Source organism: Mirounga leonina, unplaced genomic scaffold (assembly GCF_011800145.1).
Source record: "Mirounga leonina isolate KUSES-001 unplaced genomic scaffold, KU_Mleo_1.0 Mir_115, whole genome shotgun sequence".
NCBI lineage: Eukaryota > Metazoa > Chordata > Mammalia > Carnivora > Phocidae > Mirounga > Mirounga leonina.
The window spans coordinates 86,657,246-86,671,345 of record NW_023270268.1 but is presented as its reverse complement, the minus strand read 5'-3'; the positions used below and the strand labels follow the sequence as shown (position 1 = coordinate 86,671,345).

The 14,100-nt window shown below is 46.0% G+C and overlaps 2 protein-coding genes across 2 annotated transcripts in view; one reads left to right on the top strand and one right to left on the bottom strand.

The window, feature by feature from the left end:
- SLC12A8 (solute carrier family 12 member 8) overlaps nt 1-14,100 on the bottom strand; it is a 124,579-nt gene that overhangs the window by 74,160 nt on the left and 36,319 nt on the right. The gene's annotated exons all lie outside the window — the stretch shown is intronic.
- LOC118007001 (ribosome production factor 2 homolog) lies at nt 4,859-5,855 on the top strand. The gene has a single exon (XM_034999981.1). The coding sequence runs from the start codon at nt 4,878-4,880 to the stop codon at nt 5,814-5,816; it is 939 nt and encodes a 312-aa protein (XP_034855872.1). The 5' UTR covers nt 4,859-4,877; the 3' UTR covers nt 5,817-5,855.

Genomic DNA, 14,100 nt, shown 5'->3' with positions numbered 1-14,100 from the left:
CTGGAATCTGATTCCAAAGCCATGCCTCTGACACCTGCTGTAAGTGTTTCAAATTGGGCCAGCAGTTACAGCCACTTGTCCACTCTACAGGGCCTAGAAATTCATTGACAAATGCAATCCCTAGGGAGGTATTTTAGGGGCTGCCCCATTGCCCGGTGCTGGCCTGAGCCCCGGTGTGCTGGGGTCGGGCTAACACGGTGGCAGAGGGCTCACTATTTCTTCAGAAACAGTCCCTGAAGATGAACGGGCGTGGTCTGGCCCCCAGTGAGCATTAAGTGCTGGAGTGACAAATCAGTTAGATGATAAGCAGGCCTGGGGCCACTTCTGCCGCGAGCTCAGAAACTTCTAGCACTGACGTCACCAGGGCCAGAGTGAGGGTAAAGGGGAGGCTCGCTCAGTTCCCCATTCTGATTTGGGGCTTCATCTCCTGCCAGCCCCCAGGAGGCAGCCAACTCCTCCTGTGGCAAACTCCACACTCCCCTCCGAGCAGCATCCAGAGGCTCCTCAGGCCACAGAGGCAGGCCCAGTTCAGGGAGCCTGGTTTTCCGCTGGTCCTCTCTGCGCCACCTACCCTCAGGCTGGGACTGTCCATCTGGTTCTGTGTCTGTAGGTGGTCGCCTCATTCCCCACCCAAATGTGAGGGACTTGAGGGCACGTCTCCCTGACTTCATGTCTCTCACAGACCCACTGCAATGCCTCTCAACCCAGTAGGTGCCCCCCAAATGCTTGGGCCGGGAAGTGCCATTACAGAAGTGAGGGAGGTCTCTGCCCACTTCCCACAGCCAGAGGACTCCTTCCGTGTGCAGGGAGGGGAGCTGGGGCACAGGCGGGACATATATATGTGTGTGTATATAGCCCATCCCTCAGGGAGTCGCCGTCCACTTCCTTGGAACTCCCAGCTGTTCAAGGCTGAGGCAGGCAGGCCTAGCAGTGTGAAAGGGCCCTCCCAAGCCAGTGATTTCATGCTTCAGGCATTCATCCCCAGAACACTGGCCAGGGAGCCCAGCAGCCCAGACCCCCTCCTGCTCACAGAGCTGGAGCAGACACAGGGGTAGAACCGGACAGTGTTAGCTCTCACTTCCTTCTGCAGCCTTGACTGTCCCCACGGCCTCCTCAGCTTAAGGGTTGCTTCTCTGCCTTGCACAGCCAAAGCCGGCAAATGAAAAATAATCCCAGCTAGCGGGAGGGCCTCGGAGCTGGGGGGCCTAGGAGTCTGGCCAGTCACCCTTTTCTTCATCAGAGTCAAACTCAGAAGGAGAGGAAGGCCTGGGGCGTGCCTGTTCCTGCCCTCCCTCCAGCCAAGGATGAGTGAGGACCTCTGCCCACAGAAAACCTTCTATCAAGGGTTAGATCCAAAAAGCCAGGAATTCAGGGTACCTAAGGTATCATTTTCTCCCTCTCCCAGAGAAATCTTAAATGTTCAACTCATCCCATTTTAAAAACAAGAACGACCAACACGCAATGCTATTCCATAGGTAGAACAAATCAAAGAACGAGCTCTGCTTCTTAATTAGGGCAGCAAGGGAGAGGAGGGTGGAAGGACCGGATAGGAGGAGGGATGGCACCCCGTCCAGATGGGGCAGCAAGTTCAAGGTGGGGAGGAAAACCAGAGAGAGAGAAACCTAAAAGGAGGAATGAGGCAGGATGGAAAGAGGAGAGAAGCCAGGTAAGGAATGCTGGAGGTCACGATTCGCTGTTGGCTCTGTGTGCTGAAGTTCAGAAATCCTTCCCGGGACAGGAGCCTTTGTTTACAATTCTCCACAGTCCTAATCTTTAAAAATTCCTCTGTTTGAATTCTTAATCTTCCCTGCTCTGGGTTAACTATGCCTTTGCGAATCTGGCAATAGTTCTGGACCCTCTCCTAGAAAAATACACTCTTTCATGTCAGATTTTGCATGCAGTTTCAGGGGCTCATGGATCCTAAGTTACAATCTGCTTCCTCTAAAAGTTCCACTCTGATTGGGAGGCCCACAATGGCCAGAGCAAAAACACCCCAACTACCAGATGAAGGTCAAACCAGGGCAGGATGTGCTGAATCTTATGTGTGTTCAAGCCATCACATCGAGCTGTTATGGACCCCAACATCCTTCCCTGGTTACTAGCCCCACAGTGGTCCCAGAAGAAGGTTGGTTACTTTAAGGGGCCAGCTGTGTGTCTTCGATAGTTATTAATGCAGTAAAAAGTCTGCCTTTGACCCAGGTAACAATGTCTGTACTGACCTGGAAATTAACCCTTTATAGACTAACGGGATTATAGTAAATCGCCCAAATGCAGTAGGTCCCAAATCTGAATGCGCATTAAAGATTACCATTGTGCTGGTTTAAAATACAGATTACTGGGACGCCTGGCTGGCTCAGTGGGTTGAGTGTCTGCCTTCGGCTCGGGTCATGATCCCAGGGTCCTGGGATAGAGCCCCACATCAGGCTCCTTGCTCAGCAGGGAGCCTGCTTCTCCCTCTGCCTGCAGCTTCCCCTGCTTGTGCACGCTCTCTCTCACTGACAAATAAATAAAATCTTCTAAAAAAATAAATAAAATAAAAAAAACCGATTACTAGTCTGAAATTTGATAGTCTGATTCAGACTGTTCTTCTAATGAGCTTCTAGGTGATTCTGAAGCAGGCAGTCCCTAAACCAAACTCTGAAACACAATGTTCTTGTAGAAAATTGCAAGCCCAGGAGGCTGAGCTTCTGGGCCAGCAGATAAGCAGATTCCCTGCTCACTGTAGGGTCCTCCTCACGTATCGGGGCAGGACTAGGCATATATGCAAGGGACCGTACTATGTGACTAGGTTTGGATCACTGCATCAGAAAAGATATAAACAATGCAGGATCACAGGGTAAGAAAGGATATAAACAATGCAAGATATAAAAGGTATTGTGCCATTAACTCTCCAAGGGCCTTAAGGCAGAGGTTCCAAATCTGTTGGCACAAAGGAATCACCCAGAGTACCTCTTACAATTCAGATTCTCAGGCCTCAGGCTACTAGGAAATATATATTTGTACCAATAACAAGTTTCCCTGTTGTTCTGACACACAAACAGGTATGGAAACTTGTTTGCTCATTGTACCCACGGGCCCAAGTGGATGTGGATCAAGATATAAGACCCTTACACAAGACGATTATTGTAAAAATGCTTTGAAAAACGAAAATGCCCTTAAAAATCCTCCAGCAAAAAAACAAAACAGTGAACATTACCAGGGTTGCCTTCTCTCTTTCTCTTTTCCTCCTCCTCCTCTGTCTTCTTTTTCATGGTGGAAACTAACTAGAGAAGGTGAGCCACGCTGGGATGCCCCAAATGGGTTCCAGATGGTGAAGATTTTGGCTTCTTGGCCTGACTGCCCCTCCCCTTACCCAGGAGTACTAGACAAATATTATCATTTTCCGGCTGTGCAGTGACATGAAAATGGCTGGGAGGCACCAGGTCAGTGTCAGAGAGACTCATACGGGGCGGGGGGAGACCACTGGCTAGGTCCAGAAGAGAATGCCGACATATTTTCTGAGTGTCTACAAGATGGAACTTCCACATGGGAAGGAAGCCACAATGTGCCCAAGCTGATCCACACTGGGCTTGGCATCTGATTGGCGGGGTGGGGGCAGGGGGGCACCAAGAGAAATGCTGAAAACACAGCCAAATTTCAGACTGCTGGACAGAGTGGCAGGGACGGGACGCTTCCTTCCCGCACAACACGCGACCGCTCCCCACCTCGGAGAGCACGTCCACACCAATAAGACCACCTTACGCGTGTCTAGAATCCCCCAATGGCAAGGCACGCCTTTCTATTGTATTTCCTCAATGTGATTGTGATTTTCTTTTTTTCATTTTGGTTTCCTGAAACTTGGATGTCTTACAATCAACATGTAGACTTAGTGGGATGGGTTTTTCCACCTGAAAAGTTGGTGTGTCTTAAAATGGATGGTGTTTCAAAAGGGAGGAAATAAGGTTTATCACCTCGTGCAACCCTGAAGCGAGCCATGAGGCGGGTATCATTATCCTCTTTTTTCCTGATGTACAGACAGGTGACTTGCCCAAGGTCACAGAGCGAGGGTGTGATAGGGCCAGGGCTGGCACCTAGTCTTGCAGGGTCCCCTTCCCAACACTTGCTGAGCACCTTTGCCCACACAGTAGGAACTGGGGATTTGGAGTCATTGCTAGGGGAGAAGGGTCTGAAAAGTGGCTCCTGCCTGAGTCACTGTGGCACATGAAAGCAAAAAGTGATTCTCCTCTGACTTCAAATAGAAATTTGAGGAAAAAATAGAAAAATAGATAGGATTTGTTTGGTTGCTATTGTTTATGTTAGGCCATGACTAAAGTTCAGGAACTTAAGATGGTATCATGCAGAACTATTCCTATAATGATCACATTTGGCATGTTTAATTTTAAAATGGTTTTCATTTGGATGGCAGTGACAGATCTCCTGCTTGAATCTACTATTTTATTTACTTTTGAATCTTTTAAAAAAACATTTATTTATTTTAGAGCTAGAGAGAGAAAGAAAGAGCAAGGGTGGCGGGGAGGAGCAGAAGGAGAGGAAGAGAGAGTCTCAAGCAGACTCTGTGCTGAGCACAGAGCCCGACATGGGGCTCGATCCCATGACCCTGAGATCATGACCTGAGCTGAAATCAAGAGTTGGACGATTAACCGACTGAGCCACCCAGGTGCCCCTACTTTTGAATGTTTCTAATGACTTCTTACAATCAGGAATTTAAGGTGTTGTACCTTAAGAAATCTAGCATTTTCTGCCAGCTTATGAGGAACAGGAAGAAGTTTAATGGAAGAAATCATCATCAAAATAATAAAACCAGGTTCCAGAACACTGGCCTATCTCGTGGAAGTGCGCCGTGCGTGTGCGTTCCTGGGAATCGCGTTTCGGTAGCCATGGATGCTTTGGATGGAGTTGTAAAGCCCAAAACGAAAAGAGCCAAGACATTCCTTGAGAAGAGAGAACCGAAACTCAGTGAAAATATTAAAAATGCTATGCTGATTAAAGGGGGAAATGCAAATTCAATGGTGACACAAGTTCTTAAAGATGTGTATGCACTGAAAAAACTGTATGGAGTTCTGTATAAAAAGAAAAACATTACAAAACCATTTGAGGATCAGACATCATTGGAATTCTTTTCAAAGAAGTCAGATTGTTCTTTATTTATGTTTGGCTCCCATAATAAGAAGCAGCCAAATAATCTAGTAATAGGTCGTATGTATGACTACCATGTGCTGGATATGATTGAATTGGGTATCGAGAAGTTTGTCTCTCTAAAAGATATTAAGAATAGTAAATGTCCCGAGGGAACAAAACCCATGTTAATATTTGCTGGTGATGATTTTGATGTAACAGAAGACTACAGAAGGCTAAAAAGTCTTCTTATTGATTTCTTCAGAGGCCCCACAGTACCAAATATCCACCTGGCTGGTTTAGAGTATGTTCTGCACTTCACCACATTGAATGGGAAGATTTACTTTCGAAGCTATAAGTTGCTGTTGAAGAAATCTGGTAGTAGAACACCAAGGATTGAATTGGAACAGATGGCGCCCTCATTGGTTCTGGTTCTGAGGAGGACACATCTGGCATCAGATGATCTTTATAAATTATCTATGAAAATGCCAAAAGCGCTTAAGCCAAAGAAGAAGAAAAACGTCTCCCATGATACTTTTGATACAACTTATGGAAGGATTCATATGCAGAAGCAAGACCTAAGCAAACTACAAACCAGGAAAATGAAGGGGTTGAAGAAGCGACCTGCAGAAAGGATAACAGAAGACCAAGAGAAAAAATCAAAGAGAATTAAAAAAAAACTGATGGAACTTAGCCAGTGACTATAATGTTACTGTAGTCTGTTTACTCAAGAGAATTATCAATCATCAGTCATTTCTAAGTTTCTTACAAGATTTTATTAAATATATATATATTTTTAAAGATTTTATTTATTTTTTCATGAGAGACAGAGACAGAGAGAGAGAGGCAGAGCGAGAAGCAGGCTCCCAAGGAGCAGGAAGCCCGATGCGGGACTCGATCCCAGGACCCTGGGATCATGACCTGAGCCGAAGGCAGACGCTTAACCATCTGAGCCACCCAGGTGCCCTATTAAATATTTTTATAGCATGGAAAAAAAAAGAATAATAAAACCAAAAAGTTGTTTTCCATGATATTCAGGAAGTACTCATTTTTTTGAAAGCAGTGGGGGGGGGGGGTAGCTCAAAGAAAAACACAGCCACGATTGATATATAATATTGCTAATCCTTAAAAATGCCCCCCTGGGAGGCATTTATTTCCATTTTTCAGATGAGCAAACTCAGAGGGTCTCAGTGTTGCCCACTGTCACACAGCTAGTAAGGAGCCTGGGTTCTGGGAGCACTAATCATAAAAGCACATATCTTGCCATTAACAATGACCTTCCCTGATCATCCCCATGGTTCCTGAGGACAGGGACCATTTCTGTTTTATCCTCCACTGGATGCTGGAGCCTGACTCCTGGTACCTGGTAGGCTTTAATAGCTGCTGCCTGGTGGGTGGATGAAAGGAAGACAAGGGAGGCTGGACGGGGTAAGCGTGCAGTGCGAGGGCCCCTCAAGCAGGTGCCCCTTCCACCCCTCCATTCCACTTGTCTGAAGACTGTGCTCTGACAATCTGTGTGATCGGCTTCATTCTCCTACAAAGGCTACCACACTTCCACCAGCTGCTCTAATTCGTCTTTTCTAAAACTATGTCCATCTCCATCCTGGAGCCCGACCTATTCTGGTTCCTTTCCCAGTCAGTCACTCAGCCAAGTGGAACTGAGTGCCAGCCACGTGCCAGGTACTTCCTAAGACGCTAGACAGAAAACGCAGTCAGGTGCCGTCCCTGTCCTTGGGGCCCGGACAGCCGGACACAATGACCTTGGGACTCCCTACTGAGCTCTGCGCCCTTCAGAGCCCAAGCTCTCTTGGCCTCACCAGCACTTCTGCTATTTCTGATGACTTGTGTTGTTTTCGCAGACATCAAAGGAAGGCGCAGTTGCAATTCTACTCTCTACCTTTTGGCATTCTCTTGTACATTTTCACTCAGGGCGTGTTTCACATGCTGGCGGGCACAGAGAAGGCCAAGGAGTTAGGCATGCGGTGTCACAGGAAGTTCTGCTGAGTTGTGAGATGGCTGTGACAGGGAGAACCAGCGTCAGGAGTGGAAGAAGCCCCTTGGTCTTGCAGGTGAGGAAACGGAAGGTAAAAGTCCCTCCCCTCATTGCTGGTGGCGCCTGCTACCCTGGGTTGGTGTTCTTCCACGACACCAGCTCTGCGCTCCAACAGATGAGGGCTTAGGGCAGGAAGGGACCAGAGCCCACTGATTTCCAACAAACGATGAGTCTAAAATCAAGTTCTGGGCGCCTGAGTGGCTCAGTTGGTTAAGCGACTGCCTTCGGCTCAGGTCATGATCCTGGAGTCCCTGGATCGAGTCCCACATCGGGCTCCCTGCTCGGCGGGGAGCCTGCTTCTCCCTCTGAGCCTCCCCCCTCTCATGTGCTCGCTCTCTCTCATTCTGTCTCAAATAAATACATAAAATATTTAAAAAATAAAATCAAATAAAATCAAGTTCTATTATGAGGCAACTGATGCAGGGTCCTGGCCCAGAGTCTAGGCAGTGGTTGAGAGGACCCTGGCCTCACGTCTCCCAGTGCCAAACGCTGCAACCATCGTCCCCTTTCTACTACTGAACAACTTCTCAGATGTATCACGCCATGTGGGTACTGCTTGTGTCATAATTCAGTCAACAGCATGGCTAGGAGCAGTGTGAGCTGGATAGTTAAGAAGGACATGGAGCCTGAGGTCTGGCACTGGCTCCATGGTTTGCTGGCTGTGTGACCTGCACTTTTCTCATCTTTATGGCAGGGACAATAACAGCACATCGACCCCATGGATACTGCAAGGAGAAAGGAGAGGTAAGATGCCCAGCACAGTGCCTGAGCCGCAGGGAACACTCAATAAACATCAGCTACCATTCCTTTGCTCGGTCACTATGCTATCGTCATATCTTATATTCAACAAATCTATAGCAATGTGGATGGACCCACCACTTTTTTTCTCTTCTGAATAAATTATTTCACTTTATTTTTTTCTCTACTTACAAGCAGAAATATACTTAGTGTTTCAAAAAGTATTTATTGTATCCGGGCCATTTGGTAAAGAAAGTCTGGCAAAGGTACAAGATTTCTAATGCACCAACTAATGTAGACACACGACCTAAAAATCTGGTGGCCTCTAAGAGATCAGTTGGAGAGTAATAAGAGCAGGTACCACTTTATGAACACTTTATCTTTAGGCTTTCTTTTGAAACAGACAAACAAAAAACCCAAACCAAATCAAAACAAAAAAACTTCCTAACTCAATATTTTCACTTTTGCAGAAAAGTGACATAAATTCTTGGAGTATCACAGCAAGTTTTTCCCTCCACATCTCTAGACCCGGTGTGTTCAGGGTGAAGGAGACCTGTGAGGCAGACCTTATTTTCCCAGGCATGTGATGGCCCCGTCGAGCGCCAGTGCCGGCCTGGGACAGGCAGAGACCCCAGCCCCGCCCCGGTTTCTCTTCTGGTGCCTGATCAGGGAGCCCACCGTCCACCGGGAGAGGATGCGTGCCAGAGAGATGAAAAATACCACACGCATGAAACCATGCAAATGAGTTCAGTTCCAAGGGAGAAGGCTTTAGTCACTGAACCAGGGATGGGGCTGGCCAGCATTTATGGGAGGACGTGAAGTGTTTGGGTTCGTGTGGCAGGCACTGCGCTGGGTGCTTTCAACAGAGCGTCTCAGGCGGCCAGGTGAGAGGTGTGTGCGACCCTGGGTAGGCTGCTGCGTGTGTGCGTTCACACGGCCAGTGATGTGGGGCAGGACAAATATTTATGGCAGGATCTTGGGAACTTTGCTTATTATTTTGGATCATAGACTAATGAGAGAAAAAACCAATCAAATTAAAATAAATCTTATTTGCTCGTATTTCAGGAGTGTCTGTTCCTGATGGTAGTGGTGGTGGAATGTAGACAGAGTGGGAGGTGGGGTGCAGAGGGAAGGGAGGGAAAAAATAAAGTGGTATTTAGAAACAAGTTAAGAGAATGACATCACAAAACTGTTTTCTGAAAATAAACTGTTTTCCCAAATTGCATCTGGGCTTTGTCTCTAGCCCACCACCCCTGTCCCTGCAGGCTGTGTTTGCTACAATGGAGCGGCCGCCCGACTGACCTGGCAACCACCTACCCCTGACCGTTTGCACCCACCCCCACCCCAGGCAGGGCCCTCAAAGAGTCTCTCTGAGTCTGCCACTTCCTTACTCAAAAGAAAAACCCACTGACCTTGCTCAGTATTTATGATTTCTGCCTCTTTAAAACTCCTGTGGGGCTCTAAAGTTATTCCTAGTTATTTTGTTTGTTTATCTGTTTGCTTTTCTAACTAGAAAGACCAAGAAAATCCTCAAGATAAGACATGTCATCAAGCCTATGTTTATATTACATTCCATCTGGGACTTCTGAATGTTGCTACATTAATCTTAACTTTATTTTTTTTTTTAAAGATTTTTTTTATTTATTTGAGACAGAGAGAATGAGAGAGAGAGAGCACATGAGACGGGGGAGGGTCAGAGGCAGAAGCAGGCTCCCTGCCGAGCAGGGAGCCCGATGCGGGACTCGATCCAGGGACTCCAGGATCATGACCTGAGCCGAAGGCAGTCGCTTAACCAACTGAGCCACCCAGGCGCCCTAATCTTAACTTTAAAAATACTATATATGGTATGAGCCCAATTATGTAAGAAAAAGGGAGATAGAAAAAAAGACTAATAATTACACTTCATATTTTAAAATTAAATATGTTATTCTTAATAAAAAATAAATTAGAATTATAATTGAGTATATACTATCTGTTATGGACTGAATATTTGTATACCCACCTAGCCCCCCAAATCCATATGTTGAAGCCCTAACCTCTAGTATGGCTATATTTGGAGACCGGGCCTCTAAGGAAGTAATTAGGGTTATTAAGGTCATAAGGGTGGGGCCCTGATCAGACAGGATTAGTGTCCTTATCAAAAGAGACACCAGAGAGCTAGTGAGTTACACACCCTTTCCCAAACTCCTTATCTCTCTCTCTCTTCCTCTCTCCCCCTCCAAACTGCACGTGCACAAACACACACACACATACACACACACACACTAAAGAAAGGCCATGTGATGATACAGAGAGAAGGTGACCTCTATAAGCCAGGAAGACATTGCTCATCAGGAACCAAATCAGTTGGAACCTTAATCTTGGACTTCTGGTCTCTAGAACTGTGAGAAAATTAATTTCTGATGTCTAAGCCACAGTTTTCAAATTGGCTAGCTCCTCTTAGCCCACAGATGAAACCCGGCCTCTGTACTAGACCATCCAGGACACCCTGGTGCCTGCCATGCTTATATCTTTTGAGAATATGGGTCATGAGAACTTATTTCTGCACCAATATCTCCTTGGATCCTGTGGCCTTGATTCCCTGGACACAATCTCAGTACCAGAGATGGGACCCTGAGCCAAAGGGGACCACACAGGCTAATCCTGAAGGAGTCCACTGTCTAAGAGATTCCCCAGGACACCCTGCCCAACCAGGTGTTTGTCTCGGCAGGAATGAAGAGGCAGACCCTGAGAGAAGGCAGTAGGGATGGCAGGTGTCAGCGACCACTGTAATCTCAGCAGAGACGAGCTAATGTTCTTTTTTTTTTAAACATTTTATTTATTTATTTGACAGAGAGAGGGAACACAAGCAGGGGGAGTGGGAGAGGGAGAAGCAGGCTTCCTCCCGAGCAGGAAGCCCGATGTGGGACTCGATCCCAGGACCCTGGGATCATGACCGGAGCCAAAGGCAGATGCTTAACGACTGAGCCACCCAGGCGCCCCACGAGCTAATGTTCTATTGCTCACCAAGGCCTGCAGTACAAGCTAATCTCGGGAGCACTGGGAGTCACAGGGGCGACACACAGCCCTGAGTTTCCTGAGCTTCTCTCTGTCTCCTCACATTCAACCACAGTCACCTCAGGATGTGGCTCTTTGAACTTGAAGGAGCCTTATTTCCTTCTAGTTCCTCCCGAGCCCTGGCCCCGGCATGCTAAGCTCCAGCACACCTAACTTCCTGCACTTCCTGAAATTTTCCATGCATTTCTCATCTCTGTGTCTTCACATATACTGTTCCCTTTCCTTGGGATCACCATTCCTAGTTTAGCACCAGGGGAGCTGCCGCATAACCTCCAAGGTCTATTCAAATGTCACCTCCTCCTTGAAGACCTCTCTGACACTCCAAGGTCAAGCTCTTCCACCACCGGTGTGTTTTCCTTTATAACACGTAACCACCATACGGTGATTATTTGGTTAGGGGAGACACTGCACCTTATCCTCGCACATCAACTAAACTTCTAGCATTGGGTCTGCACAGAGCGGTGCTCAGGAAAGGGTTTTGATTAATTGATTATAGGGAGTTGATTACAGATGGGGAAATAAAGCTGGGGTGGGACAACGAGAAACAGATAAAGAGACAAAGGGCAAGGGAAGGACAAGGTGGCAATGAAGGGGTCAGGGAAAGACGAGGCATCAGCAAGACACAACTTTAAAACACACAGGGAGAAATCTTTTCAGGAATAAAGGCATTTCCCCATTTTGAGCTAAGGTTTCATTTCTAGGTAAACTATTTCTCTGTTTATTTTCAGTCCTAGTGAGCCCTGATGCCCATTATAGAACCCTCTGTAGACAATTTAAGCTTTTATCCTTAGATACTATTCCCACATATGTCAAGCACAGACTCGCTGTTTTCCTCAGAGCGACACCTCACACTTGTTTCCCTATCGCTGGTGAACTCTCAGAAGTGGGGGAGGAGAGTTCTTACAGTCCCTGGGGAGGTTTCCACAATGCTAATTCACAGTTTCTGCCTGGGATGAGGAAGTATCAACACAGAAGGTCACACCCACTGGAGATAAGTATTCACAAACATTTATTGTGACCCTAGGTCACAAATCACAATGTAGCAATCCACCAAGAGAAAATACCTTCTTCATATCTCTTCTACAATATCAGCCCAAGCAACTTCAAAAACACTCAGAAACATCATGTCTAGAAAGCATCATTAAGGTTTTCACCAACGGTTCCCCAAATCGGAGGTATAATCCAGCCAGTGATTGCACTTCAAAAGACAAGACTTCAGAGAGTGCCAGAGCAGGAGAGATAATGACCTCTCCCAAAAAGATGTACTTCCTTTACAGATGAAAAAGGCAAATTTTTAGAGAGAAAAAGGGTAAAAAAAAAAAATTCTCCCATTTAAAAAAATGTTTAAATATGGTTGGTTCGTCATTTAAAAATATTAACATTAGACCTGGGGTAAGATGGCAGACTGAATACATGTACCTAATTTTGATCCCTCCCCAAATCCCGCTAATAGTAAAGAGGTTTTTTAAAGGATATCAATCCCTAAGTATGGGGAAAATGGCAAGAACATTTTGGAAGCTAACACGTAGTGGATGGTCCAGTGGTACTGAGATCAGATGTGAGAAAATGGAATCTTAAGTCAGCAAAGGGACGCTGAAAACCAACTTCGTTTACCCCACAAAATTCTCTAAGGTCTCCAATGGCCAGCCCCAGGTATCTGGCCTTGGGAGAGAGAAGAGGTGGGTTAAAACCAGGAAGACTGGGGTGGGCTCTCTGGGAAGTTACTCATGCTCCCAGGCACTGGGTGCTCCCCCACAAGTCTGCGATTTATTCTCCAGAGAGGGTAAACCAACGGCATAGACTGGCAGTGCCAGGCCCAGCTGAGGAAATCAAGCCGATGTCTACTGAATCCTGACTACCCAATCCTTTCCCCCAACTCAACTCCCACAACAAGGGTGGCCCAACTCATCCTTCAAGCATATCAGAAGACACCTCTTTGGAGAAAGTAAAACAATTCACAAACCACCTAAAAGGATGATCCTGGAAGAGGGTCCCCAACACCTAGTCCACCCAGACTATCTTACCCAGCTTAAAACTGACCAGACCCAGCTGTGCACTCAGTACTTCCAATCAGCCTTTTCTCCTCTACTTTTAATCAGGAGTAGAAAGCCAAGAATGACCAGATATCTGATAAATCCCTCTGATATGGACGATAAAGACCCAAATGAAAGGAAAAAGGCAGCTCAGGGGAAGCAGAAGCTATGCAAAGGTAAGAAAACTTTGAAAAATAGATCAACAAATCCTCTGAGTGCTAAGAAAAAGTATTGCATCCGTGAAACAACCCCCCCCCAAAAAAAACGATGTTATTAAAACAATAAAATGAAATGTTACATTAAAAAAACTAAGAAAAAGGTCTTTATTATTTTTTTTTTTAAGATTTTTTATTTATTTGTGAGAGAGAGAATGAGAGACAGAGAGCATGAGAGGGAGGAGGGTCAGAGGGAGAAGCAGACTCCCTGCTGAGCAGGGAGCCTGATGTGGGACTCGATCCCAGGACTCCAGGATCATGACCTGAGCCGAAGGCAGTCGCTTAACCAACTGAGCCACCCAGGAGCCCAAAGGTCTTTATTATTAAAAACAGTTCAGCAAAATAAGAAAATTGATTGAAGGAATGGAAGACTGAGCAAACGGAATCTCTCAGAAAGTAAAGATAAAAATAAGGTGATAAAAAACTAATATCCAAATAGTAAAAGTACCAGAAAGAGAGAACAAAAAGTGTAGAAAAATATCACCATTGAAATAATTCAAGATGATTTCCCAAAACTGAAAGATACATTACCAGACCAGAAACGGCCCACCCAGTGCCCAGCATAATATAAACAGAACCTCATACAAGCATATCATTTTGAAATTTCAGAAAACAAAAAGAACTTCCTACCAGTTTATAGATTATATAGAAGATTATGAATCAGAATGGATGGTTCAACAGTAATACTAGAAGCCAGGAGACAAGCAATCAGAAGTTTAAGAGAAAAGAGTTTCCAACCTAGAATTTGATATCCAGCCAAACTATGAATCAAGTGTGAGCACAGAAAAAAGAATTTTCAGACACAGAAAGTCTCAAACCATTTATCTCCCGTGCACTCTTTCTCAAGAAGTTACTGGAAGATGGGGAGCCTCTGTGGCTCAGTTGGTTA

Excerpts from the sequence above, each read along its gene's own strand:
- LOC118007001 (XM_034999981.1), top strand. The coding sequence starts at position 4,878 with ATGGATGCTTTGGATGGAGTTGTAAAGCCCAAAACGAAAAGAGCCAAG.